This window comes from Rhea americana, unplaced genomic scaffold (assembly GCF_003343005.1).
Source record: "Rhea americana isolate MKP2758 unplaced genomic scaffold, rheAme1 scaffold_104, whole genome shotgun sequence".
NCBI classification, from domain to species: domain Eukaryota; kingdom Metazoa; phylum Chordata; class Aves; order Rheiformes; family Rheidae; genus Rhea; species Rhea americana.
This window is the reverse complement of record NW_028185084.1, coordinates 3,162,649-3,190,644: the sequence shown is the minus strand read 5'-3', so window position 1 is coordinate 3,190,644 and position 27,996 is coordinate 3,162,649. Positions and strand designations below refer to the sequence as shown.

At 40.1% G+C, this 27,996-nt stretch overlaps 1 protein-coding gene across 8 annotated transcripts in view; it reads right to left on the bottom strand.

Annotated features, from left to right (window-relative positions):
• Positions 1–27,996, bottom strand: part of ADD3 (adducin 3) — a 106,529-nt gene that overhangs the window by 16,390 nt on the left and 62,143 nt on the right. For 5 of the 8 annotated variants that reach the window (XM_085308097.1, XM_085308088.1, XM_085308124.1 and 2 more), the window contains one exon: positions 12,256–12,479. In XM_085308097.1, the coding sequence (XP_085164223.1) occupies positions 12,256–12,450 (195 nt within the window). In that variant the 5' untranslated portion in view covers positions 12,451–12,479. Of the gene's footprint in view, positions 1–1,908; positions 1,953–3,881; positions 4,056–5,065; positions 5,196–12,255; positions 12,480–27,996 lie in introns of those variants that run through there. The other 3 variants (XM_085308141.1, XM_085308150.1, XM_085308133.1) reach the window with 3 other exon arrangements.

Below are 27,996 nucleotides of genomic sequence, written 5' to 3'. Positions count from 1 at the left end.
TAGAAGACATCTGCAAGACCCTATCTGACCCTACCAGCTGGGCAGCTGAGCATCAGTAAATACACTTCAAATATGTTTTTCAGACACTTGTGCTCTTTCCTTAGAGTAAATTTGCTAAKAACACATTACGTGGTGCTTTTAGTGCAGACCAGACTAGGCACGCAGCACTCCCACAAAACACTTGAACAACCTTTCGCAAGTCTAAAGATATATGGGCAAAGTCTGATTTTTTTTCTCTGCAGTGGCTGTGTGGTGTAAGATTGGACAAGCAGAAAGCAGAGAAAYCGGCACCTGCTTGCACTCCCAAATCACGTCTCTGCTCTCTCTGCACTGGTGGGGTAACGGTGATTCAAATCTGRGTGTGAGTAGTAGGGAACAGATGGGGAAAAGGGAATAAGAATAGTGAACAGGATGAGAAAAGGAATCGAACTGGGACTGAAAGAAAAGAAGTGGTGCTATGGGAGGCGGATCAGCACTGGGAGCCAGTAAGAAAAACTGATAAGGGTAATGGGAGGTAGTTGCTAGTAAAGCAAACAAGCAGTTGTGGAAACAGRGACCAGGAGAAAGGCAAACGGCAGAGAAGTCAAAAGCAACTAAGAACCTGGCAGGCAAAGGGGGAGAAAATTTGAAGCGGGGAAAGAATTTAAAAGGGTTCAGCAAAGAGCCTGGAAATAAAATTCAGGTAAAAGAAAAGTAGATCTCAGCTCAGCTAGGCAGAAGGACTAGAGGTGGGGATGAGCAATACTCCGAGTGGAATGCGATGCCAAGGGCTGAGCAAAGGACTACAGCAAGCAGAGCGAAGATGAGTCTGAGGCACGAAGACTAGAAACGCGTAAAACAAACAAACAAACAAACAAAAAAAAAAAAAGGAGGAGAGGGACAGTACAGAATGGAAAGAAACAGATTGAAACAGGAAAAAAAATGACAGAAAGCTTAATGGAAGAAGGTTAGAAGAATCTATGTTCATAATAAACCACAGCTCACCACTCCTCCAGCACTGGGAACGTAACCGAGCAGACTCTCACCCTTCAAATAACTGTGAAGCCCACTGTCCTCAATTTTTAAGTCAGCTCCAAGGGTGGCTATCGCCAACAGCGACCCCATCTATTCGGGCTGCAAAGCGGTGGCAGCGCCTACGTGGGGCTGCCCGTACCGCTGCACCGGCGAGCAGCCTTCCCCGAACTGCAGCTCGGACGGGGCTGCAAAGCCCAGAACGTTGAGAGCCAGAAATACAACTGACGTGTCTTTGCTTCCCTTGCACATGTATAATCTTTAAGTGTATCACTATCATCTTGTCCTCATGCCTCATTTAGCACTCAATGGCTATTTCTCACTTAAAAAACAAACAAACAAACAAACAAAAAACCAGTATTTTATCTTCTTCTCACGGGTCAGTCTGTGACAGCATGCAGAAAAAGCATAGGATGCTATACATACCCTGTTGAGATAGCAATTATTATTTATCTGACAAGCTTTTCTCTGGGGCAAATAATTACTGTAAATCCAAACGCTTCGTAAGCATCAACTTACTAATCCTCAAACCGTGCCTTTAAGGTGAAGCACGGCACTACCAGGATTTTTCACAGAACGGGTGCAGAGAGATTGAGGTCAAAAGATGCCACTAATTTGGGGTATTCATTTGGAGATGCCTCAGGCCCACTTCTCAGAGCTCTAAGCATTAAGCAGCTTTTTACATACTCAAAGCACAATTCTCAGTATAACTTCAAAAGCAGCTTGGAGTGTTTAAACACACTGCAAGTTATTTCTGAGGGTAAAGAGTTGGACACAAAAAAATCAGAAGCTAAAAACCAAAATAGCCGATTACTTTTCAGTTATTAAAAGGAGGTCCCTACAAAAAAGTTCTGCATTACTCACTGTGGAAAACTGAAATACAGAGAGGTTTTATACCGATTTGTATAAAGAGAAGCCACGTATTTGCAGTCTCATGGAGGCTGTGGAGAAGATGTAATTTGTAATGTACTTGTTTCAGAAGGAGAGGGAGAAAAACAGTTATTTGTATTACATTAAAGTTACTCTTAACAACAACAAGATCAACAAGGACTATAGAAAGGATCTGCAAAAACTTTCCCAGTAAACTCTTTATTAGTCATATTCAGATTGACTTTTAAAACTTCAAGTTAGCTTTCATATATTTTATTTATTCTGTCACATCTATTTCTTCTCAAGCCTCCAAAGGGAAAAAAAAAGTGGAAAAGTTTTGATTTTAGATTCTATTTTTAATTCTTTTATTTTCTGTTTGAGCTATTCTTCATTCTTCTGAGCTCAGTCTTGCTCTCTGATGCTAACAACAGTACATTTTACACTCGTCGAGGCTATTGCAAGTGAGGATTGTTTTCAGTGCTGGTATCAACAATTTTGTTAAACTGAACAAACTTTCCTTAAAAATTGCTTCCAAAATATCAGCAAATAGGTAAGAGCCAGGGCAAGCATCAGACAGGCAGGTCTGAGACAAACTGTAAAACAGAGGTGAAAATATGCATGAAGCTTTTGCAGTAAACTACACAAATTACACATGCCAGTGCACAGCAATAATGTTCTAGGTAGACAGCAGCCTTCAGTGTGCCACGCAGATGACCATGCCCATTCTTCAATGCATATTTATGAATATTTCAATACCTCCACATTCGCTCRCTCTGACTCTCCCTCCCCTCTATTTTGCTTAGGATCCTTACAATTCATGGTGCTCTGCTGTCCATCCTCAGATAACCATTCCACACGTGCAAACAGAGCCTTGCCCTGTAACTGATAACGCCCCACCGGCTCGATGAACGGCACCACATGCTTCTGGAGAACAATTTACGTTACACGTTAGCCATCACATGAACGATGTTCATTGGAGCTTCGCAGCTTTTCCCTCACTGGTTCTGTAAAATCACTACTGAGTAGGGCTCCAGTTTTGGGATCTGATCCATCAGCAGCACAAGAAACTGCTTCTGAAAAAAGTCGAATTGCAGCCTGGAGTCCAAGTGGTTAGGTTTTGCTTTGATTCACAAGGCTATAACGTGAACCACGGGACATTACACCTTGCAACTGCCCACAAGTGACCGAGTAAAAGTCAGGCTCAGGATGCACATTTTCAAAAAGAACACAAAACGCTCCGCTCCAGCAAAAGGCAGGTATTTTTCAARCGGAAAGGTCACTAATAATTTAAGATTTAGTACTTGACAAGAAAATGCTGAATAAGGAAAACAAACCRTGTTGCCAGATGAATGAGAAAAGTATGTTATTCAGCTATATGCTCAATATTGCTCAATAAAGAGAGTTTCATCTCTGGGATTTAAGTCAGGTAAACGTGTGTGTGCATTTTTTTAAACACTAGAATTTTAAGCATACTAAGATACAGTGAAAGCAGCGACTTTTGCTGCAGTGGCAGAGCTCCAAGATGAGAAGTGACCCTAACTGACATCYCTTCACGGCTGATCATGCTGCTTGTGAACACAGCTGTAATACTTCTGGGCTCAACCCAGAATCTGAGCACGTCTGCGCTGGTGGTATGGAAAACCTGCGGCCTGGACAATCCACTCATGCAGAACTGAGAATTATTTCCTCTGTTTGTACAGCCGCCCTTCGGCTTTAAATGAGATCACCCTTCCGGTTGCTGCTTGCGCGGGAACACTACTCCAAGCACCCCACCAAACGTCTGCACGGGAAACACGCCATGATGAGAACTGGGACCATCATAGCTATTTTAGAGGTAAAGCAAAGCTTAAGTCAGATGAACTGGCCTTCCGACTGCCACTCCACAAGTAGGTCTGGAGAAACAAATCTTCCCACAAACAAAAAAAACAGGGCAGCTCAGCTTGCACTACAGACTGTGGGTAATGCCCCCAGAAGAGGCTGGAGCACCAGTGTGGACATACTTGACTCTCATATGGTGGCCTTCACTGAGCAGGTCATTTAGTCAGATGAATTTGGTACTGTAYAAGTTTCATTCCTTCTAAAACCTCAAGCCAGCTCTCTCATACCAGCTTAGACAGCCTTATGCGGCATTATGCAGCCTGCAAAACAGATACAGCTTTCCTTGATAAAGTCATTAGTTRTACGATTAGCTCAACATATTTCTAATATCATGAAATTACTTCTCCAGAAATGTACACAATSATCTTCCAGATACGCAAACTTAAGCACAATAACAAGCAGTTAAGTTGCAAAAATTTTTTAACTGGCACCTGAAAGGGGTCTCTGAAACTTAACAGCGTTGTTACAAGCCTCAACTCTCAATCATTTACTTACATTTTTGGAAAGATAATTCACTAAGTGTAAGTGACAGTGCAAAAGCAGGGCTTTTAGAAATTAAAGCAAACATTTGCAGGCATTAGTTGACAAAAGTTGTTTTTTTTTCAAACCAACAGAGGCAGACAAACTAAAGTATCTAGCTAGAATAACATATAACATACTATTGTTCTCTACCATAGATTTTTTTTTTTAAGAAAATTTGAATATTAGTCTGCTCATCTTGGCAGACAGTTCTCTGAGGACAGTAGGACATGTGCAGGCTTATAAGTATTTAGACTCTCTTTCTAGGTGGTTTCTTGTTTTTTGACCATTGATTTCTACATGCAGTACTCATGCACTCAACAGAAGCAGAAATGAAATGAAAAGACCCTCCCATAAATAGAGAAAACAGAATAGCATACAAATCACCAGCAAATAAATCACCAGCAAATAAAACAAACCACAGCAAACTTGTAAGAGAAGAACATATATGTTCACATCAGGACTAATTATATCAAGGTTCAAACCAAACAGTTTGATAYGTCAGTCTACAAGAATAACTAGAAAACATACACAAGGTCCCTAAACTTAACAACAGCACAGATACTAGCCTAAAAGCTTCAAAATAATGCAATAAAGCCCTTTAAGTTTTCATTTGTGTCCATTTTTGATCAGAGGTTAAATATATATATATAAATATATAAAAAAGAGCCCAGCATCTCTGTCTGTATATATCCACAGGCCTGTGCACGCTCATCCCCACCATACACAYTCATTCTCTTTCTCTCTGCCATATCATTACTATTAAGGAAAAGTTTCAAAACTTAGCTGGTATTTTGCTCTCAAGGAGTGAGGAGCTGTTAACTTTAACTCCTGTGCTTTAAGCGCAGCTGCCCACGGAGGGACCTTCGCTGGAGCAGCCAGCGCGGGGCTGTGGTTTCTCGCAGCCTCCCTCCAGGCGCTGGTTCACACACAAACAGCCGGTGCCCGAAGTGGAAAAGGGTGGAGTTGGCCACAAAAAAAAACCGCCAGCAAGTTAAGGCTTGCAAGGAAAAGATAAGAAACTCTAAGAAAGAAAAAAAAAAAAAAAAGGGCTTCTGTGTTAAGACAGAAAGAAATGGACTCATTAATAAATACTAGGAAATTAAGTTACCACAGCATCTACAGAGAAGACTGCAGTGAAGCGCATAGATATTTGAGCTAGATTTAASCGAGTGACTCAGTAACTACAAACTAGTCCCCGTACAAAAGTTCAGTGTGGACCAGTTTTTCCCGTATCTCTAACCTAGTACATGCTAGCTTTCTTCCAGTAGCCAAATTAGCATGTCTATGACTACGATAGGCAATCTAGATACACTCTCTGATTAGAGCAAAACTGAAACATAGAAGCCCYTTTCCAAGCCAGTGTTCAACACTCCCAGCACTGAAATTCCCATCACTAAAACCTCTGAAAAACTGGTACAGCAATGCTACAGCGACACCCTGCAAAGGGGGTGTCTAAGCCCCTCAGCCTCAGTCCTGTGCAAGGTGCTCAAGGTGACTCTGCTAGAGCAGAGGGGGCTTGGACTGGATTATCTCCAAAAGTCCCTTCCAACCTCAGCCATTCTGTGGCCATATTATTTTGCTGAGTCAAGTGACGCTACGTATCTTACTGGATAGACCATAACTACTAATTTTTAAATACGCAGAACTTAGAATATCAGATAAAAGCAAATTTCAGTTTGTCAGGGATCTTACATGTCTGTGACTAATTGTTTTTTCAGTAAATGCACATATGGWAGCAGTGCATCAGGACAGACTATTCCAAAGGTGGTTTGGAATATACATAGTTTTTCATCAGACAGGAAGGGCACTGGACAGGGATGAAGGTAATTTCACTGGTCACTACTTACTAGGATTTGCCAAGTACCGCCAAGAAAACTGGTATTAAAGCAAAGCATTATTTAATAATGTCTGAGAAGAATGTCAGAAAAAGACAAAAATTAATATAGCTATATGCCTTTTAATTGCCATGCATTCCTTCTATTGCAATCGAAACCCTTCTTGCTCTCTCGCCYGACCCACTTGGTTCCCCTATCTGACAGCATTTACAAAACCAGTGACAGAAAGCAAAACGGTAGATTTCATTACACTGGATTTTATTTTACATGTCCCTATCACTTTCCTACAGAATTAATTCAGATCAGAGTGCTATTTATAACTAATAACTTAAAATAGGTATAGGTCCAGAGAGTAAAAATGTCAGGCAAAGGAGGGAGGATTTCATTATGTTTAATGATTTGAGTAATCTAAAAAATATCGTGTGTTAACAGTGCTCAGATTACGCTAACTTTACAACATGATCTACAACCCCCCCACAAGACAAAAAGACCCCCCGAAGCAACACCAAGCACAGCCACAACCCTCTCCCTCCCCACAGCGAGGGACGAAACCAATTCAACAACCAGCAGGAAGATTAGAAATGTGGATGTAAAAAAAATCWCTCTGGTCTCTATCAGGAGACTAATGAAATAAATACAGCATTGACCCAAGTACAAATCTGCAGKCATTTAAGACTTTCAGCGCCCCAGGCACCCCAGCAGGACAGCGCCACGGGTCTGCGGGACCCTCGAGGCGCGTTTCGTGGCGGGCCTTCAAGGACGTGCCGCGCAGCACGTCTCCCCGCGGCGCAAAACGCTGCCTGACGCCGTGCGATGAGGGCGCGCGMTGGGGAACCCACGCCGGGGGGAGAAGGGCAGGTGACAACTTTCCGAAATCCCCCGGGAGGGAGCCATAAAGACGTCAGAAAGAGTGAAGCTGGACAAGGGCGCTGCGGTCAGGAGAGTCACTGACTCCTGAGAAAGGCCACAGGAGGACAGAGGAYTGCGGCCCTGGAGAGAAGGCTGCCAGCGACAGGTAACGTCCCTGAAGGACTCGGAAGGCYGATGGGCACAGGTAAGTAGGTGCTGACMCATTGGCAACYGARAGGACTTCAGCATTTTACAAAAATAAACTGCCCCAAAAATGGAGAGGTATTGTGAAAACACCRGATGCTCATTTGATACAAAATAAAGCAAACTAGACAACTGCAAAGGCAGAAACCAAACTACATCCTTCATCTCTATCCAGAAAAAAAAACTTAAGTGTGTTTTTTTTTCTGGTTGTTTAGTTTGAGGAGAAAAATCTACCTGTATCCTGCAAGGAAATCCCTCTGAGCTGACCAGTTGCCAAGTAGGATTCTTATTTTCCCACTTTCTGGGGCAGGAGGCTGGGTTGCACATATGCATACGGGCAAGAGGAAAGCCAACAGGCACAAGAGAAATTTGTTTTTAACCTCAGTATATATGGGTAAGAAAAATCAATTGATGGCTAAAACTGAATTAACATGGTTATGTAACGGCAGCCCTGAACGAGAACCACGCTGAACGCCCTTCATAGCTCGAACGCATCGACAAATGCTCTCTACACCCAGTACCAAGTTAAAGCAAAGCCCCATGAGGTCCTGCAAGCAAGCCTCCTGCTCAGAGGACAGGCCAAGAAGCCCCAAGTAACCGTGTGCAATTCATCTGCAAAAAAGGCAAGTGTGCGCCGGCTGATGTGCCCTGACAGACCACAGGGAACTGTCACTGATAAAGCCAGACCATGAACCGGCCATTTACAATTCCAATAACCAGGTATTTCTATGTTTACATATTTTGACTGTTCAGATCATCACCTTACACATCATTTGACCACTCCATCTTTTTCTTAAAATTGGTAAAATAATGAAATACATCTCATACAACAGGGCATCTTAGAGTATATGTTAAATAAACTGCATGTTATCCTCTTCCATTTCCATTCTGACCTATAGCTCTTCTTCAAATACAGCAATCTATATGTGCTTACACAGTTTAAGCAGTAACCCCAATTTCTTTTAAGTTATACATGCAGCCCTGTTAGCAAAAGCCCCCAGCGAACTAAACGCAATAGCTCTAATAACGAAGGCCAGCCGCCGGTCGTGGCGTTTGCGTGTCAGGATACCCAGGACCTTTATCCAACCACGGGGAAACCGTTCGCTTCGCTCTCCCATCGTTATAAGCCGAATGACGATGCTGCCTGTCTGCTAATGCACCTCACACCTTCCCTTGCAACTTTGCCACTCCGGGAGGACAGTTTCGTTTGCTGAACGCCAGCCGCGGCACGAACGCTGTTTCGGAAGCGTAGCTACTTTTAAAAATAACATCAGGGAAAAAAGATTTTTATTGCTTATGTAAAATAAAGAAAAAAGAAAATTCCTAAGATTTAACTGAGAGGCCCTAATAATTCYATGCTTTGGAGCAGGACCTGCTGTTTCGCAGGGAAAAGCAGGAAGGGAGGTGAGGAGGCTAATCTTGCCTCTGAGCTGTAAATTTTGTCATCACTAAAAATTTACCCAAGTTATGAAACGCAAGGGGGGAGAAAACACTCATTTTTCATATGTCCAAACTTGTCTTTTTATGCAGCTTCGTCATGGTAAATTGACTGCTTTATACTTGATACTGGGGCAAGCATTGCCCCCTCTTTTTTTTTTTTTTTTTTGTGCGTGTGCGAAAAGCAGTAGAAAAATGGCAGGAGGAAATGAAGGCCAGGAGGGCTTGCATACCGTACCTTCAATTATGGTTTTGACTATGCAGCAAATAAATACATGCTCACTGAAAGATGCAGTTACTCTCTATAACAAGCAGTATATGATCATTTAATATAAAAAAGAAACACAATTTCAGAGTTAAGCTGGAAAAAGAAATTAAATATTCTTTACACATTTTGGATATCCTACAGACAAATGTCTCACATCCAATACAAAGCAATAAAATTAGCCTACTGAACAAATGCAGTGATTTTTCTTCAAAAATAATGACACRTTAGCTGAACCTTCTGAACTTGTACACACTATTGAAATAAATTTAAACAGTTTTACTTTAAAGATTGGTCAGCAGTACTTCTGGATGCCATCAGGCTACTCTGACTTAGCAGAACTTAATTTCTTTTCACCTTTCAAAAGACAAACAAACATGCATTTGGGTCCAGTAAGATTCTCCAGGCCTTCAGGTAGTCATGGGTTATATGCAGTACTGAGTAACCATGTTTAAGCATTCACAGATAATGTCAGGATATTTTGTGGGCAGTGACCACAGGACTCCTTTATTTTGTATAATACTTACCATGAACAGGCTCTAGGACTTTAGCAAACATTAGAGGTAATGAGAATGGCTTTTCAGTTGCTTTTAAGTTACTCAGTTTAATAAAGGAAAATTGCACATCTGAAAAGAGTAGTCAGATGGTACACAAAATATGCACACCAAGTCACACATCTGAGACATACAGTAGTTCGACGTCTGAGGACATCCAGTCGGGGCTGTAGTCTTAGAATAACATGCATTGCACAAATATACAGTGGCTCCTGAAATATATTCTCCGATTTATTTTCTTGCTAAAGGATTTAAAATTTCCTGCTTGAAGGAAACCAAATTTTAATATCACAGATGAATTGTGAAGTAACCAAATTTCCTAGTATCTTGGAGTGATTTACCCTTCAATTTTATACCATAATTCTGTGCTCAGAAAAAGTGCATGTTCAAACAATTCCATCTTGAGTTCACACATGCTTGTATACTTTTAAGAAAGGAATATTATTATTCTTGCTACATACACCTCATATTTACTAACGCTTGCCAGAAGATGAGTCAATGACTGTTTCTGCAATCTGAATGCATATATCAAAAAGATTGGGTGAGGATTTATCAGCAAATAAGCTCTTCTTTAAAGCGCATCTGATAAACCCTCCTCCTCCTCTTCCAGGACACCTTCCAACTATTTACTACTTGTGGACTGGAACAAATCAGAGAAGCAACAAAGCTCTGTGAAAACTTGTAATATAATGTAGTTCTACAGCTATAGAACAAAACATTACCCATAACATAATTTGATTCAATCTTGGACCTGTATTAGGCAGACTAGTAACAAGATAAAAGTCTTCTGGTACTTTTGTGACAACTAATATACTGAGGAGAAGACCAGATAAATCATTTTCAGTCCTGCCTCGAGAACACTACGTCACACCGCAGCAATAGACCCTGGAGAAAATAGCACAGTCTCTATCCCCAAGCCTGTTTGTTTGAGGGACATTTAGGCATATTCATAGAGATAACATTAAAAATGCTTTATTTCCTCAGATAAGAAATCATAGCAAGATTCCTCTAAGTTTTCTACTTTAAGAAAGAAGACCAATAAAAAGAAGCACTGGATGACTGAAATCTGTAGGTCAACCACCTCTTTGGGCCTGATCATTGTCCATTTGGGTCCTATAACTCCTATTTTCTTCTTGGCAGCTGCTGAAGGCTGAGCAGCTTCCAGGCCCCTGGCTTATCTGGACAACTGTTCGCTTACGAAACAAAAGCTAGTAACGTATTGGCAGCTTCAAATAGTTACTTTCTGAAAAATGCTGGGCTCAGCTGCTCTTGCACTAGGGTACTAACAATAGCCCAATAATTCTTTGTCCTATTTTCTGTTAAAACGGTTAACTAGACTCAGAGGTAGTACCTGCTCACCCCTTCTCTACAATCTGTGCGCTGACACTGCACCTTTGAAACAGAGAGACTTGCACAGAGACGTTTATTATGTCTGGCAGCCTTGGCAAATAATTTTTTTCCCCCCAAAACGCTAAGGAGATAGTTATGCCTATCAGATTTAGTACTTCCATCAAAAGGACCCAAGAACACTACAAACAACATCTGTGTAATTTATTTTTATTTTGTGCCTCTTAAACAGGCTAAAGACTGGATCTTTGCTGCAAATGCTGACTACTTTGAGCACAAGTATTTTAACAGGAAGGAGCAGACTCTACTCTAAAATATGACTGGAGCTATTTAACATAAAATTATCATGATTAATTCATTATACAATGCCTCCATATTTTCTTTATAATAAAGAGGTTGGCTGCAAAAGTAAACTTGCACCAAATGACTTGAATGTAATAAATTCCTTGGAGTCAACAGGTTCACGTTATACTCAGAGCAACGCAGACCCAAGAGGCACTCCACGACAACACTTTAGCAAACAATCCTATTATTCATGGACAACTATAATAGAGTGATTACTAACAGCTGTTTGCAATCTCATTACATATGGAGAAGCTTCAAAAAAAAGTTACACAAGCAGCACCCTAACTTTTAAAAGAACTGAGCAGAGAGGGGTCCTAAACAAAGCTGCTTAACCCCTTCCAAGCCTCACTATCCTCCTTCTCTGTGTTACCCACACCAACACCCCCAATGGTTAATTCCCACTCAGTCCTCACTCACTCCTGATGGCTTCAAAACACTTATGCAATAGCGGTTTTTCAATGCATTCATCAGGTCAACCCCAAAGAATACATCAATTAAAACTAATTTGAGGGCTTTCAACAGATTTGATAGTCTTATACATAGCCTATGCAGGGACTGAATTTACACAACCTGCAGATGAGTGCCAACATGGCAAGTCTGGGTACAATCACCCCCAAGTATATGATAAGAAGTTTAGCTTTTAAACACTTAGTCTGGTTAAAAACAGTAATCAGGGCATTCCTGGATGCAAACAGTAAGTTAATATTCAAAAGTAGAACTCCATGTAACGTCTGTCCTAATTTGYTCATGTTTGACCAGTGACTCCTTTGCTCCCTTCCCTGCTCTTAAGTTTTAATTAGGCGCCCTGCAGGAGCCAGTTCTTTTTGTAGTACTGTAATGAAGCATAAAACTATAAAAGCATCAAGGCTGTTTGTTAACAGACAAAAACTATGCAAACAAGATGTTGGATAAATGGTTTTACAACTGTTCTTACAAGATGTTCCACTGTCCAGAGTTATTCCAGCTAGCCATGATGCAGCTTTAAAAAAAAACCATAAAACCCACATCTCAAAAGATTAAAAAGGTTAATCAGGAACATTAAAAAAAAAAAAAAAAAAAAAAGAGAGAGAGAGAGAGAGAAAAGAAAAGAAAAAAAGAAGAAAACAGTGATTTTCATTTCCCCCTTAACTCTACTCACAGGGCTTTGCAGGATCTGAGTGACCCTCTTCCTTTGCTCCATCATGTTGAAGTCTTGTCTCAGATCAGGAGACATATTTCTCTCGCGGATATACTCCGGGTCATTTTCATTGACGCGATCAAAGTACCTCTCCTTATGGGGCATAGTGGCAGCGGGAGGAGTAGTGATCACCACCTGGCTGGCATCAGTACTCATGCTTCAAGACTGCTGGTTATCCTCCTCACCTGAAAAAAATAAGGGAGAAGGAAGGAAGAATGAGTAGCAATTAAAAACAAGATATCGGATACAACTTCCAAGTCTGGACACACRTAATGTTCTCCTAACTTCACTTTGAGGATTAAGCTCTGGGTTGCCTGAAGATGGCCAGCAGATCTCAACAGACCGCCAGATGGTGCCTGAGCTTTGAGAAGACGCTAAGAAAAACTGTTAAGGAATTAACAGAGAAGGTTGTATGATTAGTTGCACAGGGCTGCAGCTTCGTACCTCCTGAAAACATTACAGTTTTAGCTCTTCTTCTCCTGTGTGTAATGTCAGGAAAGGAGCCTCACTAAAGCGCATTTAATCACATTAGGAAAAAAAAAAAAAGTCATGCCTTGGTAGAAAGCTACACTTAAAACTTCCTTTAAAAAACTCACCAGCATTTGTAAACACAAACAGAACCGKCTCAAAAGCAGAAAAGCGGACATCTGAATTTTCATACAAAAAAAATCAGGATCAGGAAGAACAAGCTCACAAACAACTATTCTTTGAATTAGCAAAGAGAAGAATTTTTCTCAGGTTTGAGGAAGAAAGAAACAAGATTTGTAAGAAAAGGTAGCATATTATAAAACATGCAAATATATATTTTCAATAATACAAAAAAAAATTACATGTTGAAGTTTTAGTATGTAAATAATTCACATCTCCAGAGGGGAAAATGCCAAACACTAAGGCACACAAGTTGTCAAGAAGTATTAAAGAAYGGGGTTTGACATTATACTTTCTTTGGTCACTGGCTTAAAGTGCTCTTGCTCTGTGCCACAGTTCACCCACCCCTCWGCTGCGCCAGTGCAACTGCTGCGTGGGATTTGCTGCCAACAGCGRGCTGGGAGGAGGCTGTCTCGACTTCTCCAACGATAACCTCAGTTTTGTCCAGCTTTGATGTTTGGGCAGAGCCCTGCTGAAGCCAGCTTTGGCAGCCCCAGGCTTCCTCTCGCCGCTGAGGAGCGCTCTCCACGCTCAGCAGGCGCCCGCCGCTGCGTGCCCATGCGAGGAACCGGGCTGCGAGAGGAGGCGAACGCACCTTCTGCCAGCTCCGCTTCCCACGCTGCTGCACGGACAGCTTTGCTGGCACGCRCCAAGGGGCAACGTGGGGACAGAAGACACGAGCGATTGCAGCACAGCTACAAGATACGAAACCCCAGCCAGAAAATAAGAAAGATACCACCTCCAGAGCAGGGAAAGTGTTAGCAGATAACGCATAAAAAAAAGCCATCTCCATGATTTGCTTGTATGTTGCCGATTATCATTAAATTTAGGGCTGATATGAAAGATAGCTAACATCCTTCTCAAAACAACCACTGAAAGTTGTAATTACTTTTGTCCTCTACGATTTATTTTATGTTTTACTTTTTTGAGGGAGCTCCTGCTGGTATGCAGTATTATCTGATTTCACCCACAGATGAATGAAATAAATCACATTCTGCGAYGCAGAACCCGCGTCCTGGATGTGAAATCCATGAACTCCGACGGCTTCGTCACAGAGGCAGTGGAAACACAGTGGCACGTTTTGCATTTGCTGCTCCGGCGCAGTCCGAGCCCATTGCGTGTTTGTTGGCGGAGCAGCAGGAAGCCTGCCGAGCAGCCCTGATGCGGGGAGGCTGGGAAAAAGGCAAGGGGCCATGGCTTGCTTCAAGGAAGTGGCAATTTTGCAAAAAATTTATTTCAAGGTAGGATCTTTTCTTACTACAGACTAATTATTCAACACCTTCTCATTCAGGTTCCAGCTTAGGGCAACATCCAAAAAATGGAGGTATTAAAGGATCTAAGGTTTTGCTGAAGAATTAATCATTGTCTTTTACAGTTAAGATCACTTCAGCAGAAGGATAGACCTCTTTGGACAGCTCAAAGATATGATCACAGCTTCATTTCCCTCTGTTCAGTCCACAAGAAGAGATATCTTTATGAATATCACCATGTATTACAGGTCCCTCCACCATAAATGATAGGCTTAAGAAACCAATGGAAAAAAAAGTATCATGAGAAAACACCAGGCRACAACAGGCTTCCGCTCCAAATGCTGCAAGGAAAGCAGAGCTTCACACTAGTCCTCTCACCCAGGGACAACCATCTCCATTCGATATAAACAGATCCCTCTGAGAACCACAACATCTGACAGTAACTCAAGTTACCCTATAAATGTAGCTAGCAAGACCCTGGCTTGAATCAGCAGTAAATTGCAATGCCTACTCTTGGTTACTTTTTCTTCCCAGCAGTTACAATATCCAACTGTTTTTTTTCTAAAATGATCCTGAATCCCATTTACCCTAAGTGACACTTCTTGGCTGGACCAGCGACATGCATGTCCGGACTTCAAAAAACTTTTTTTTTCTTTTTTTAATAAAGTTTACAGGACATAATTAGTTCAAGTCTGTTACTTTACAATACATTCTTACAGCGACAGAAAGGCCCATTCATTTGCAAAGAGACACAAATATGTGGCTGGCAATACTTAAAATCCTCAGGAGATAGTTTCTAATTGCTTTGAACTTTTTTTCCCTTCCTTTCAAACTAATTTGTTACCTCTAGTCATTAAGATTACAACATTAAAGCCCTTGTACCACAAAAAACCTCATCTACTGAAGGTAATATGGGTATTGGGTCCAGTAGTTCTTATTAGATCTGGTTCAGTGCCCACTCTGTTGCACCCAGGCTGACTCTTGTATACCCCCTACTGTTCAGTTGGAAAACTTTCAGACAAATCCAGCCATTCTTTTATTATTTTGATGTTGCATTAAAAAAATGGGACTTTTGTTAAAAAATGTGCTGAGTTTCTGGGGATCTGAAAATCTGTGGTATCTTCTCAGTATAGGGCTAGTATTGACATTGAAGCAAGGTACTTGTGTACTTGCAGAAAATCCAGATCAARATCTATTAGTTGCAATAGAGGATTCTCCCACTTTTTTTTTTTTTTTTAAACTTTTTCTTTCTCTTTTCTTTTAATTCTATTACCTGGAAGAAAACCAACTTTGCTGCAAGGCTACTTTTGGCTTCTGTCCCTTCCACTGATGTTCTAGAATTACTGAACTGAGCTATCAGCCTCCTGAGCAGCATTAGTTCATGTTTCTTATGCATGCTACACTGTTCAGAGTATTCAGATCAGGCAGATGTGTGGTTTAAAAAGACTGACATAGGTAAAAAGAAAAGGAAATGAATGACAGACTGTATGTGTCTACAGCAACTAGACACTACATCTAGACTGGCTTTCCCACTTGTGGATCAATTACTCTCAGAGGCGATGTCTAACTAAGAAAGTCAAGTCATCATGCTTAATATTTTTTAAACAGAGGTCTGCATCTCTGCTGAAAATCCTTCTAGGTATCTGTGTAACACAGAAGCGTGAATGCTGGCTCTCGTTACATCGCTTCTTATTAATCTTTCTCTGCTTCCTTGGGCTCAGTTATGCCCCCTCAAGGCACAGGGAACTGGTACTGCTGCAACAGGAAACAGGTTGCTTTCTCCCTCCCTCTGACACCCTTATAGTTCACTAGTTTGGCCTCTATATTTTGTTCCATATTTTATATCTGCAGCTAGGCTAAAAAGTCAAGGATTTTGCCTTTATAGAGAAGACATCTATCTCTCTACTTAAAAATAAGCTTTATTTAATAAAATCTTCTAATTAATTGAAATGACTTGGAACTGCTCATTTAAAGCTGCAAAATTAAGTCCTGAGCATCCTCATCTGAGTTCTTGTAAATTCTACGTAACGTGCTATGCTGCTTCTGTTGGAATCAGCTTTCAATGTCAAATCACAGAGGCAGCTCAATAACAATCACAAAGTCAGAGAAACGAGTACTGAAGAAAAAAAAAAAAGAGACCAAATGAAAGAAAATTTGATCTTGCCAAAGAACTCTCCAGAAAGCACAACTTAATGCATTCATCTATCACAATGTACAGAATACATACATATATATGTGTGTTTGTGTGTATATGTAACTAGTRTAAGAAAAACAGGAGCAACAGAGAAGGGACCAAATCATTTGATCACCCAGCAACCAATCATTAATCTACCTTTTATGTAATTCTTACGGTTGGTTTCAGATACCTCTATTTTATCTATGCAGCACAATCCCCTCTGTTGCAGAGGTTTTGACACTGGAAACCAACAGCGCGTGCACTGCATAATTAACTGGTATAACTAATTCTCAGGTCTGAGCGCTCCAGCTGGAAGAGACTGCATCTGAGCATTTCCTTTAAGGAGCACACTGGGTTATTCTGTTCTTGCTATTTCTTGCCTGCTTGATTTTAAGGAACATCCTGCTCTTTCTTCTCTCCTCCCTAGTATCTCGTCTGCCAGGAGAACTGCTGAAAGCAAACTGGATGTTTCTTGATCTTGCTTCCAGCCTCACCGTGGAGCAGGCAGGCTCCAGCCTGAGCCAAAGCTCTGCCTTTAGCCCACGCTATAGCTGCGTAAGCAAGCATCGAGGCCTGGTGGGAACTCACGCGCTTAAGGGTTCTGAGCAAACAGTTTTGAAGGATAGAGAAACACGCTGGACAACATGGCCCGAGACCAGAGAGACCATCATTATCATCTGGCATTAGGAAGTCAACCTTCAAGCCTCTCTCCTATGAATTTCTGTAATGAAGATTATTGAGTAATCAAATATGATCTGGGGCAAAAAAAGTTGTTTGGATAAACACATCAAAATTCAATTCAATTTTTTATTCTCTTRTTCATGACATCAAATACAATAAATATCTGATAATGAGTTGATAGCATTTGTTATGTTACAACAAGTTTGGGTTTTGCTTATCAGTCCCACCTTGCACACTGGTAAGATTAATAAGATGTAGGCTTCATACATTAGTATTTTCCAAAAATGATTTGTGGAACTGAAAACATACATGCTATACTCTCTAGAGGTACCATTTGTTTATTAGCTTATTTTGTTAATACGCTATAATTCTAACAATGTGACAGTACACAAATGCATACTGAAARTATAAAACTACACATGTAAGTAGTTGACGCAAGGTAGTATCTGCTTAAAAAAAAAAAAACAAACTATTTCTAAGGCCACATGGTGAAATGGGTAGGTGAAACTAATCTTTCACTAAGTTTGTTTTTTTTTAATGGCTTTAATTTTCAGCTGTATCAGTTGCCAGCCAGTTCCCTCCATACTCACACAAATGCTTGTTCTGAAATAGAGGAGGACACAATACGGGGGTGTCCAAGGCTGCTGCTTCCAGCAGCAGTGCTGGCACAGACAATTTGTCATATTACAGCTCAAACTGGTTACAAATCAAATATTCTAATCCAGTGCTGCATATTTAAGTCCTTTTGCTTTTAAACAAAGTAAGCTAATTCAATAGCCATCTTTTTCAGGCACTGCATTACAGCCGCTATGGGGTGACAGCATACATCTTTCCTAAGAAATAAAAACTTGACGGTATTTGAGTCTTGTTTTGGTGTTGCTGCTTTAAATTCAAAGCATTAGTTTTTCACAACTATATAGTGCAATATTAAAATCAACATAAATAATTCATGCAGTTCAACTCATACTTTATTTGGTATAAACTGAAACTGAACCACAGCCAACTGTTCTTTCATCATTAAAAAGTAAGGTAAGATTCTGGGTTGCTGACAGCCATCAAAAATATGAGGATTATATCTTTAATTGCGGATATAATCTTTTGATTGAGGATCCTAAATATCTGCTTTGCTCAGGAAGGCTCCTTACGATGATCCATCCCTGTGACCTTAGCAGCAGCACTAGCTTGCAGCAGGCCCAGTCTGCACCTCCACATTTGCAGACCAGCCTTTCAGCATTTTGCAGCACAACCAGTAAAATAAATAAAGCCTAGAATCATGGCTCGATTTACACAATATGCTCCACCACATGGCCACAAATGCCACTTGCATGTGTTAAGTCTCAAAAATGAATTTGTGTACTTAACCCGCATAGACCCAGACTATTTTAATACTTTACAATTTGGTATTTTTTTGCTGTTCCATGACAGCTTTTAATGGCAGAGACAACGCTTGATGAGCAAGTTACCAGTCATCCTCTTCTGAGTGATGGGGTGATGGCAAACAAAAATAATCTTAAAAGAATTACCTCTCTAATTCAGCCCAACAGTCCACCTTGCCTAGCATTGCACTTCAGCTCATGCCGAGRAAAGACTGCATGCAACTGGGCACASCRGAAGCACAGCCTCCCTTGGCATACTGCACGTCTCTTTAGCAATCTGCAGCACAGGGACTTCCTTGCTTCAGTTCATGAAATGCTATTTTCTTGTTTTGACTAGCAAATTGCTAAGTCTGTGTAGACAATAAGAATACTTTAATTTCAGATTATCTTGTTCTTTATGCAGAACATTTAAGCTGGAACAAACTCAGCTGCACAAGCTAAAGTGGTTCTGAGGAAGGAAAAAAACAGGATTTTTGAAGATGAACTGAAGCACACAGATGAATTCCTGGGGCATGCAGGGAAAGGAATGACAGCATTGTGAAAAATGAGAGATGAGCACGGTTACTTAAATCATTTGTTAAACTATAAACAGTTTTGTACTTACTAGAATTGAAAAAAAGTGACAGTCCTACCTTACACCCACTTCTCCTGTTTTTTTTCACCTTCTGTTGTACCAAACTGAATAATTATACTGCATAGTAAGAATGAACTCCATGATCAGCACTGAAGTTTCTTTTGGTTTAAGTTGTTTTTCTAAAGTAGTATTAAATTAAAATTTCAAATACAAGATAAGAGATCTAAGATACCTAAACATTAGGGAGGGTGTCAAGGGGACGGGGACAAACTCTTTTCAGTTGTCCCATGTGACAGGACAAGAGGCAATGGGCAGAAATTGAAGCACAGGAAGTTCTGCCTGACCAGGAGGGGGAATTTCTTCCCTGTGAGAGTGACAGAGCACTGGCACAGGTTGCCCGGAGAGGTTGTGGAGTCTCCTTCTCTGGAGATCTTCAAGGGCTGCCTGGATGCAACCCTGTCTAACACGCTCTAGGTGACCCTGCTGAGCAAGGAGGTTGGACTAGATGATCTCCAAAGGTCCCTTCCAACYTTACTGACYCTATGATTCTATGATTGAACTTAAATAATTTGTTTCTGTACAGTGGCAAGACGGCGGTCCTGGAAGAGCATCTTAAGCACTGCAGAAAGATAAGGAAGGAGGAGCTGCTACAGAAAAGAAAATYGCTCACTATGTCACATGCAAAAAGCTGCTCTCCCACAAAGCACAGATAGGCTGAATGACAACAAAATGAAATTACGTTTGTTTTTCTCTTTTACATTTCTGTACTCACAGTTTGCTCCATGTTAAAAAAAACAATAAAAAATCTACTGTAGGCTCTGCTATCTGCTCAGCAGAAAATATCCTCCTACCCCCTGCCATTCAAAAGAATTTCATAATGAATACATTAGCATGAATTGCTATAAATTTTCTGCTAATCAACTCGCAAGGCTTCTGAAAGCATCTGCCATGACAATGCTTGGGGCTTCTGGAAAGGGAAAGGAACAGAACGCAGAAGACTTCGCACAGAGAAGCTGGCAGCACAGAGGTGGCAGCAGGATGACTATTTTGGGTGCAGCATTTTTTTGCTACCACCTTCAGTCAGCTCAAAGGTAGCAGAAGCACTCGATCTACAAAAATTCAACCAGAACTTCTCCGGAAATAGTTTCTCTCAGTAAATCCAAATGAAAACAAAAGCACTAGCACCCTCCTGATGCCACCTTGGAGTCTAGGTGCCCAAAGAACGCCAGCACCTGCCTCAGCACGCCCCGACCTGGCATCGTAGACGTTTAGGCTCTCGCTTGTTATTCCCCTTTTACATAGGTGACAACATTCAGCCACCCATGYAAAACAGTTTGGATGCCTGGAACAAAAGTGATAAATACTATTATCAAATATTTATATATTTCAAAGAATCTGACAGTGATCTCGGTGCTTACTGGATATTTATGCCTTGTGCCATTTGCCACGCTACCCCATGCATCAATAAGGGATGCAAATAAGTCACACGTACAGAGCAAAAAACTAGTGTTTGTCCTTACTTAAATCAGAGTGCCTGTGGGGGATCCTCAAGATAATGACTGGGAGCTTTAACCCCAAATGCRTGTTTTGCAGTTTTTTTAAAACCAGAAATACAGACATAAACCAAACATCACCTTTCAACACAAATAACTCCTTTTCTTTGTCCGGTTTTACGGATTTTCATGAATCCTTTGCAACAAACACACTTTAGCACTGAAACACTTCCAGGTTTTGGTTCTCATGACCTGAGTTGTTTTCATGGAACAAACTGAACAAGGCTTAAAAATGATCATCAGCAAAGAGGGACAGGGCAGATCACAGGTAGGATCGGGTGGYGGGGATGGCTTGTATTTGGAACTTCATCTAGTTTCAGAGATATCCGAGACTCTTTTAATGRAAAAGTAACTTGGTATTTTCCAACATACTGCACCTTAAACAAAATAAAGACTTATCTCTGTGCAGCTACATAGTCACATGTAGCTACATTACCCAAAAATATTTCATGAGTCAGKAGATATCAGAAGGCTAAATTAAAAGATTACGTTCTCTTACTACTTTATTAATCTGTAAAAGTACACAAACACATAACCCAAAAACACAGACAACCAATAGTTGAAAAGTTTCCCTTAACTCTTTGCAAAAACAATGAAACTTAGGCTCTTCTACAATATAACTTTAATAAATAAATAAATAGGAAAAAAAAAAACCAAAAAAAACCCATCTTATCTGAAAACAAAAAACATTTAGTTGCAAAAACTGATTGCTGTCAAAAGCTTAAGATTTTGYAAAAAATCTTTCTCCTCTCCTTCTTGCAAAACCCAGGTTCCTCTTGTAACTAAGGTTTCTGGACTTGTTTTAAATCCCATAGATGCAGAGGGAAAAGAATTTCATTCTTTATACAGAGATACATATTGCTATGTAGTAGAAGAGTCAAGTTTGTTATGTAAATAATTTTTTAAAATCGTATCAATTTACACCGACCTTGGGAGAAGCACCATTTGGATTAGAGGAGGCCACTGCAGGGAGTCTGCAGCAACCCTCCTCTCTCTGCTGGACTGCGTGACACTAGACAGCAGAGAAACTCTTATCGATTGCAGGGCACATCAAAAGCCTTTTTTGATTTACCACAGTTTGATTATCCTGAGAAACGTCACGGCCAAGGCAGCTGCTTGCTGCACTTTGATGCCRGCTCAGGAGCCGTGCCGGTGGGCAAGCCAAATGATGGACACGAAGCAACTGTTAGATTTTACAAATGTTTACAGGGATAACTGATCTCGTACAGGGCAGCGCCCAGGCAAATCTTTTTATAGCCCAACCTCTGGAGTTCCTCCTCTTCACATCGAATCCTGACCTTTACCATCACCACCGCCGCGGTACTGACAGCTGAAGGAAAACCTAGTGCTACTGCTTAAAGAACACCACCACCTAGAGATCAGGCAGATTTTCAGCTTACCTCTCTGCGTCTCMAGTCGGGAATGGGAAGCTGCCAAGTCTCTCTCAGCTAGAGACATGAAGCCAAGATGAAACTGTGCCAGGCCTTTGACCATAAATTCTTTAGGATAAATCGTATCCTTACTTATATTACACGCAGAGCACCCTGCAAAAATACTCCCCTTCAATTTATTAGGAGCTCTGAGTCACTCTATTATGAAATTAAAATAAGCAGCAATAATATACATCACATTAACACACCAATCTCAATTCAAAGATGCAAAAATAAATTGGCTAGCTTAATAAAAATAGAAATTTTGATGTTTTACTGGCATGTTAGATATTTTCGTATTAAATACGAAACAGTCTCATCTCATTCAGCCTCCAAAGGACCTCGGTTCTCTATCTTCTATTGAGACGTTTCACCTTAACATATGGGACAATAGCCCCCCTCTATTTTGTCTATTTGTAAACATGAGTTAATGTATGTATGTTAAAATGTAATATTAAAATAATAATTAAAAAAGCTTTAAAGCATGCAGAAGTTAATGGAGGTCACATTTGCATGTGTAATATATAGAATTCTTGCCTTTAAAGGCTGTAATATATTAGCCACACCTCATGCTATAGTTTCTCATATTTTCTTCGCTGGCTTGAGGCGATCTCGTCCCTCACAACTCATATGTTTCAGCTTCCCACGTCCCAAAATGCCATCCTTCAGTGGTGCCAATGCTGGGCCACAAAGCCAGCTTCTAAATGGAATATGCAAACAGATCATGGTTAAAAATAATCTGGGGAGGAGGGCTGGGCAAAGCAGGGGGTATACATGGCCCTTTGGGAACATTCAAGACAGCTACATAATTAGCCCAAAGTTCAAAGCATCCTGCTTTAATTATCCTTCCCAGTAAAATCCCTAAGATTTATTGTGGCACAATAACACTTTTTCTATGTTTATGCATATCTCTAATACTGTCTTCAGTATGCTTAAAAATAATTTAAAAAAGTCTACTTAACTAGTAAATCCAACAAGCTTCCTTTGCCGTCAAGGTTCTACCTACACAAATATGCACATTAATCTCAATTGACTCGGCCTGCATTTGACCTGCTTCTTGTCTCTAGCACCTTCTGCTAACAGTACTAGAACAGCAAATTGAATTTAGAGAGCAAAAGGTCTCAAACATACCTTCAAGAGTAGAAAATCATTCAACTGAATTTTAAGGAAGCCAGTCTTAAGTCAAAAGGTCATTTTAGACTTAATCACAGCACTGGACAGATGTGCCCAAAGCAGCAGCCGATCTGTCCCCGAACAAGTGTTGAGGTTTTATTAACAAAAGGCTTGGTTATACACACAGTAAGAGGTCTGGTGAGTCAGCAGTAAGTGCAGTAGAAAGAGCAATTTTTAAGATGTCATGAGTAGAATGTATAAATACTACAGGATTAAGTTACCATTATTTTCCAGCTCAAGCAAGCAATTATGCCGTAATTCTCTCTCTCCATCATCACTTGTAGGCACTGAAGTCTGGATAAAATAAAAGACACACTACAACGAGCTGCTCAAATATCACAGAATGAGAGATGCGTTCTGGCATACTAACTGAAGCGCTGGGGACCTTGCAAACATCTGGAACTATTGTTTCTAGAACGCAAAACCAACCTGACCTCTAAAAGCTTCTCTCCAAGATTTAAACTGTCCTCTTTCCCCTAAGCAGTTTTATCAAAAGTGAATAAATCCAGCAGGTTTTCACATCTAAAGGGGAGCCTGTCCAGTGTATCAGGGACAGAATTTCCTAAAAGCTAAGGTAGCACAAACAGACAACATTTCCATGGATAGCTTCAGACTACATTTACTTTTCACTGAAGCACGTGATACAAAAAAATCTTTTTCACAGTCTCTCTTAGAAAAGAAACAAAACCAGGCCCTTCGAATGAGCTGCAACACCAATGGCTCAAAAAGTACAGTTGCTAAGAAATAGTTCATAACTTCTAAGGCATGTGCAGCCAGGGATCAGTCACATATGCAGCATGAAAGCCCTTCCTTAAAGAACCCTTTCATTTTTGACTTTCACTATTTTTTGTTGACAAGTCCAAGAAAACGCATCTTAAGCATGAAATATATTAGGTAGATCTATTAATTAAGATAAAACTATTTTTATGTAATGAATTATGACAAAAAGAACAAAATAACATGGGAGTTGTTTTATTTGAATTTTCAAAGTCTGTTTGTATACTCAGCCTGAAAATGATACTTGTCATTTTGCAATTAAACCTTGGTTATGTTTAAATTGAAAAGATCAGATGTGTAATGTGYGAGTTGGGAGTTCAGAACCTTTAAGGATGGAGAGATTTGAGGGCAAATTCTTCTCTCAATTACATCATTATGAATCCAAAGAAACCAATTTAAACCAATCAAGAATTGTGGTAGAGGTGACATTGTAAGCTGACCTTTGGCAATACTTGTCTTTGAATATTTGTGTAATTCACGGAAATCATCCCAGATTATCATGGTATTTCAGTTTATACCATAAGCAAGRAGAAAACTGTTGATGATACAAAAATGTCTGAGGTTACACAGATCATATCTACTTGAAGAATTAAAGTATATCACAGCATTCCTATAGTTTTCTTTTTTTCTGTTCACTTACTTGTTTTTGGACATCTGTGAAAACCTAATACTGCTTTTATTTTCAACAAGGAATTGGAGATCTGTACTAGTGTCAAAACACACCAAAAATCCCCCACAAAACATGATTAATGAAATGCCAAATCGTAGGTGATTAGATGCCTGCCAAAGGCTGCGTTCACTACAGACTCCACAGCCCTGCTGCAACGCTGGGTAGGATGACATCAAACCCACCACACTGTAGCTTCTCATTAATCACAGTGTGGATACTCTGCATCTTTCCTAGCACCCGTTTCCTAACCTAAAAAGGAACCTGCAGAAACAATCTGGTCTAAGGAGCAGGCCAAAGGCTTGTCTGGAGGAACACCAGTGGATGCTTCTTTTGCACTTAAGCAGTATTTAGCTTATTAYTAAGATTCATTGTTCTAACTTGGTAATTTATTGTATAATTTTAGGTAGTGATATAGCTGGATTTAAATTTTTCAATTAGCAGATAACACTTTCGAAATGCATTAGAATAAGCAAAGATACCATCTGTGTGTGTGGTTTTTTTTAATCAAACTATGGAATTTTAATTTCTRCCTGCTGCATAAGTATTATGCTTCCTCTCTGTGAAAACTTACGAAAATTGATCAGTTAGCACTGCAAAGTAGTCAGAGCATAAAAAGCATGTAAAATCTCATGCTGTATGGAGAGACTTTTTCCTATTACTTTTGGTTCCAKATTCAAAAAGTCGAAATTGCCTAATGAAAAACACTCCTATCTGGTGCACAATCCCTTTCCCTCAGGAGTGCAGTTACACAATTAAGTTAAATGAAACTTGGAGATAGATTTTCATTATGCGTAYGCTGTGTTTATTGTCATATTATATTTCTAATGTTGTTTGGAATCAGGCAAATTTAAACCACAAGACATATGGCATCTAGAACACTGAAATGGATGAAACTATTTTAATTGTTTTTTCTTTTTTTTTGCAGTAATTCTTGTCTATCACAGACATGGCACTGAATATAAATCTTTTAATAATTAAACATATGTCAAAATAACAGAACATTTGAGAGWGTGAAGCTTAAAAAAAGCCCACCCTTTCCTTGCTCCATGGTGCCGTGGCTGAGCAGGTAGTCCTGCATGCCTAACTGCCCAAAGGTAGGTCAATAGCTATGTTGAGCTAACAGTACATTTTGCCCTTTCATTCTGTATCAGAATATATTGTCAGAACAATTGCAAATGCTTTCACAACTAAGGTGCTGGAAATGCTTCAAGGTTACTTGTCTACATTACATGCAAATGTCTAATTGACCTAAGAAGTCTTTGTACTTCTTGCAGTAAAACATAAAAGGCTTATAAATCGAGAATTTATATCATCTCTTGCTTCTGTGAGATGATCATGAGTTTGATTAAGTATACACACTTACTAGACTGATTTCTTTTTTCTTTTTTTTTTTTTTTTTTKTCWTTGCCCTTGATCAGATGGAATGAGCAATGCAATGGCATTTTTGCACCTCCAATCAGCCTCAGCATCACAGTCCTACATCTCTCTCTTCTAACCAGGTTCCAATTTCCATTATGCTTAAGGRTTATTTTCTACCCTTATCTCAAGTTGGACTTAAAATAACCAACAGGTTCAAAATTTATGTGGCAGGAACAAATAAATGTGCAGAGAGCGTGGTAACAGAAGATCTCATTTTCTTGGACCACCACGTGAGTAGCCAGCAGGTCCCTGGCATTCTGGTTGCTGTGGCATAAGCCCGTACACGAGAGCAGAACTTAGTTTATAATCGTTTTAAAAGATTACTACCATCACTAAACAAAAATTCCCATGATAATAAAGCTTAAACTATGAGTAAGGACAAGCACAATTTTTCAAACACGGATGGTCAGTTACAAGATGTCAAATGGGAACTCAGACAATCATATGAATCAGATGTTTGTGGAAAGAGCCGACGCTCATTTGTGCTCATGCTGGCAGCATTTCCTGAAACGTGAACTAACAATGTAATAAATATGTCTGAGAATTTAAATTTGTGGTATAAATTTAAAGATAGCATGAAGCACCAAAGCATGCTAAAGRCTAAGCAGTTTTAAAACTTATGTTTACTTTTATTAATAAGTCTCCTCTCYTTTGAGAGGAGACAGGCATTCAAAATTACCCAACAACAGTTAGTGAAAGATAACCTAAAAGAGTTGGTTCTATGTTAATAATAAAAGTACCTAACAGAATTGGGAGGTACTAGTAGGAGTATAATAGCCTGAATTTCTTTTTTCTTTCATGTCATRCTCTTCCACTTCTGATAGCATTGTTATCACTGACAAAAAGATAATTCAAATCAAATCATAGTATTCAAGTGATTCTATACAAAAAAATGCTGAAAARTACATTTTCATTGTTATTCTGGCAGCTCATCTGACCTCCCCAATACAAGCATGACAAGCGGCCAGTCATAAAATAATCTAAACAAAACGTTACATAGSCTCATAGAATCAATTAAGAAATACCGCTACTCTGAAACATTTAAAGAGAATACAATGGGGCCTCTACAATAGTGCAACCTTTGCCTCTGTCTGTTAACATCACAGTTTACAAAGTTTCCATGGAGACCTTCTGCAAACATATGAATGTCCTTGTTGCATTAGATTCTGAACAGAAAATCCTTTGTGAAAATTCTGGAGGGCCACGGCCAGTGCCAACCTTCTAATGAAATAATGGCCCTCACTCTGCCCGACCCGGCCGACTCCTGACACACGCACTCACACGGCACAGCTGCTGCCATCATTTGTTTTTTCCTCAGCTGAGGGGGGGGTGCACATCCTAACTTTCAGATACTTCCTGCACCAAGAGCCAGTTTCGCCTCCAGTTAAACTGATGGCAGTTTCCAGTATTGGTCTCTCGGATACAACCCAACAGCTCTACAACTGTAGCGTTGACTTGGAAACTTGCAACAGGCTTTGAGTTGGGGCACAGGGGAATACATTTACATAATGAGTAGGCAATTAACCAAACTGGACGCAGCAATTCTTCGTTATTAGACATTTGCATAAAAACAAAAAGCATGCACTGAATTTTTAGGACGTGACAGGTATACAAGCCTAGAAGAGAAGTTAGTTTCATTACCTTGTTTTTTCTCGTAACAAAAACATCGACTGATCTGGATATTACTCAYGTACCAGATGTGCTCATTCCATAGCAATCGAGGCAGAAAAATTCTACCTAYGAAGGCAAGACATTTCAGGAGGATTGGTTTCTCTTCTGGTAGTTAAGGCAACGTGCCTGAGTGAAAGCTGAGGCAGTAAGAGACTTGTTTGAGCTTTACAATGGAGCAGCTAGTGTCACGTTGCATCTGAACGTCGTGCACAACCTGACTTTCCTCAAAATGCAAAGACTCTGCAATGTTAAGTATTTATTAATATTTAAATAAAAGTGCATCTAAAAGTGAATTAAAAGTGCA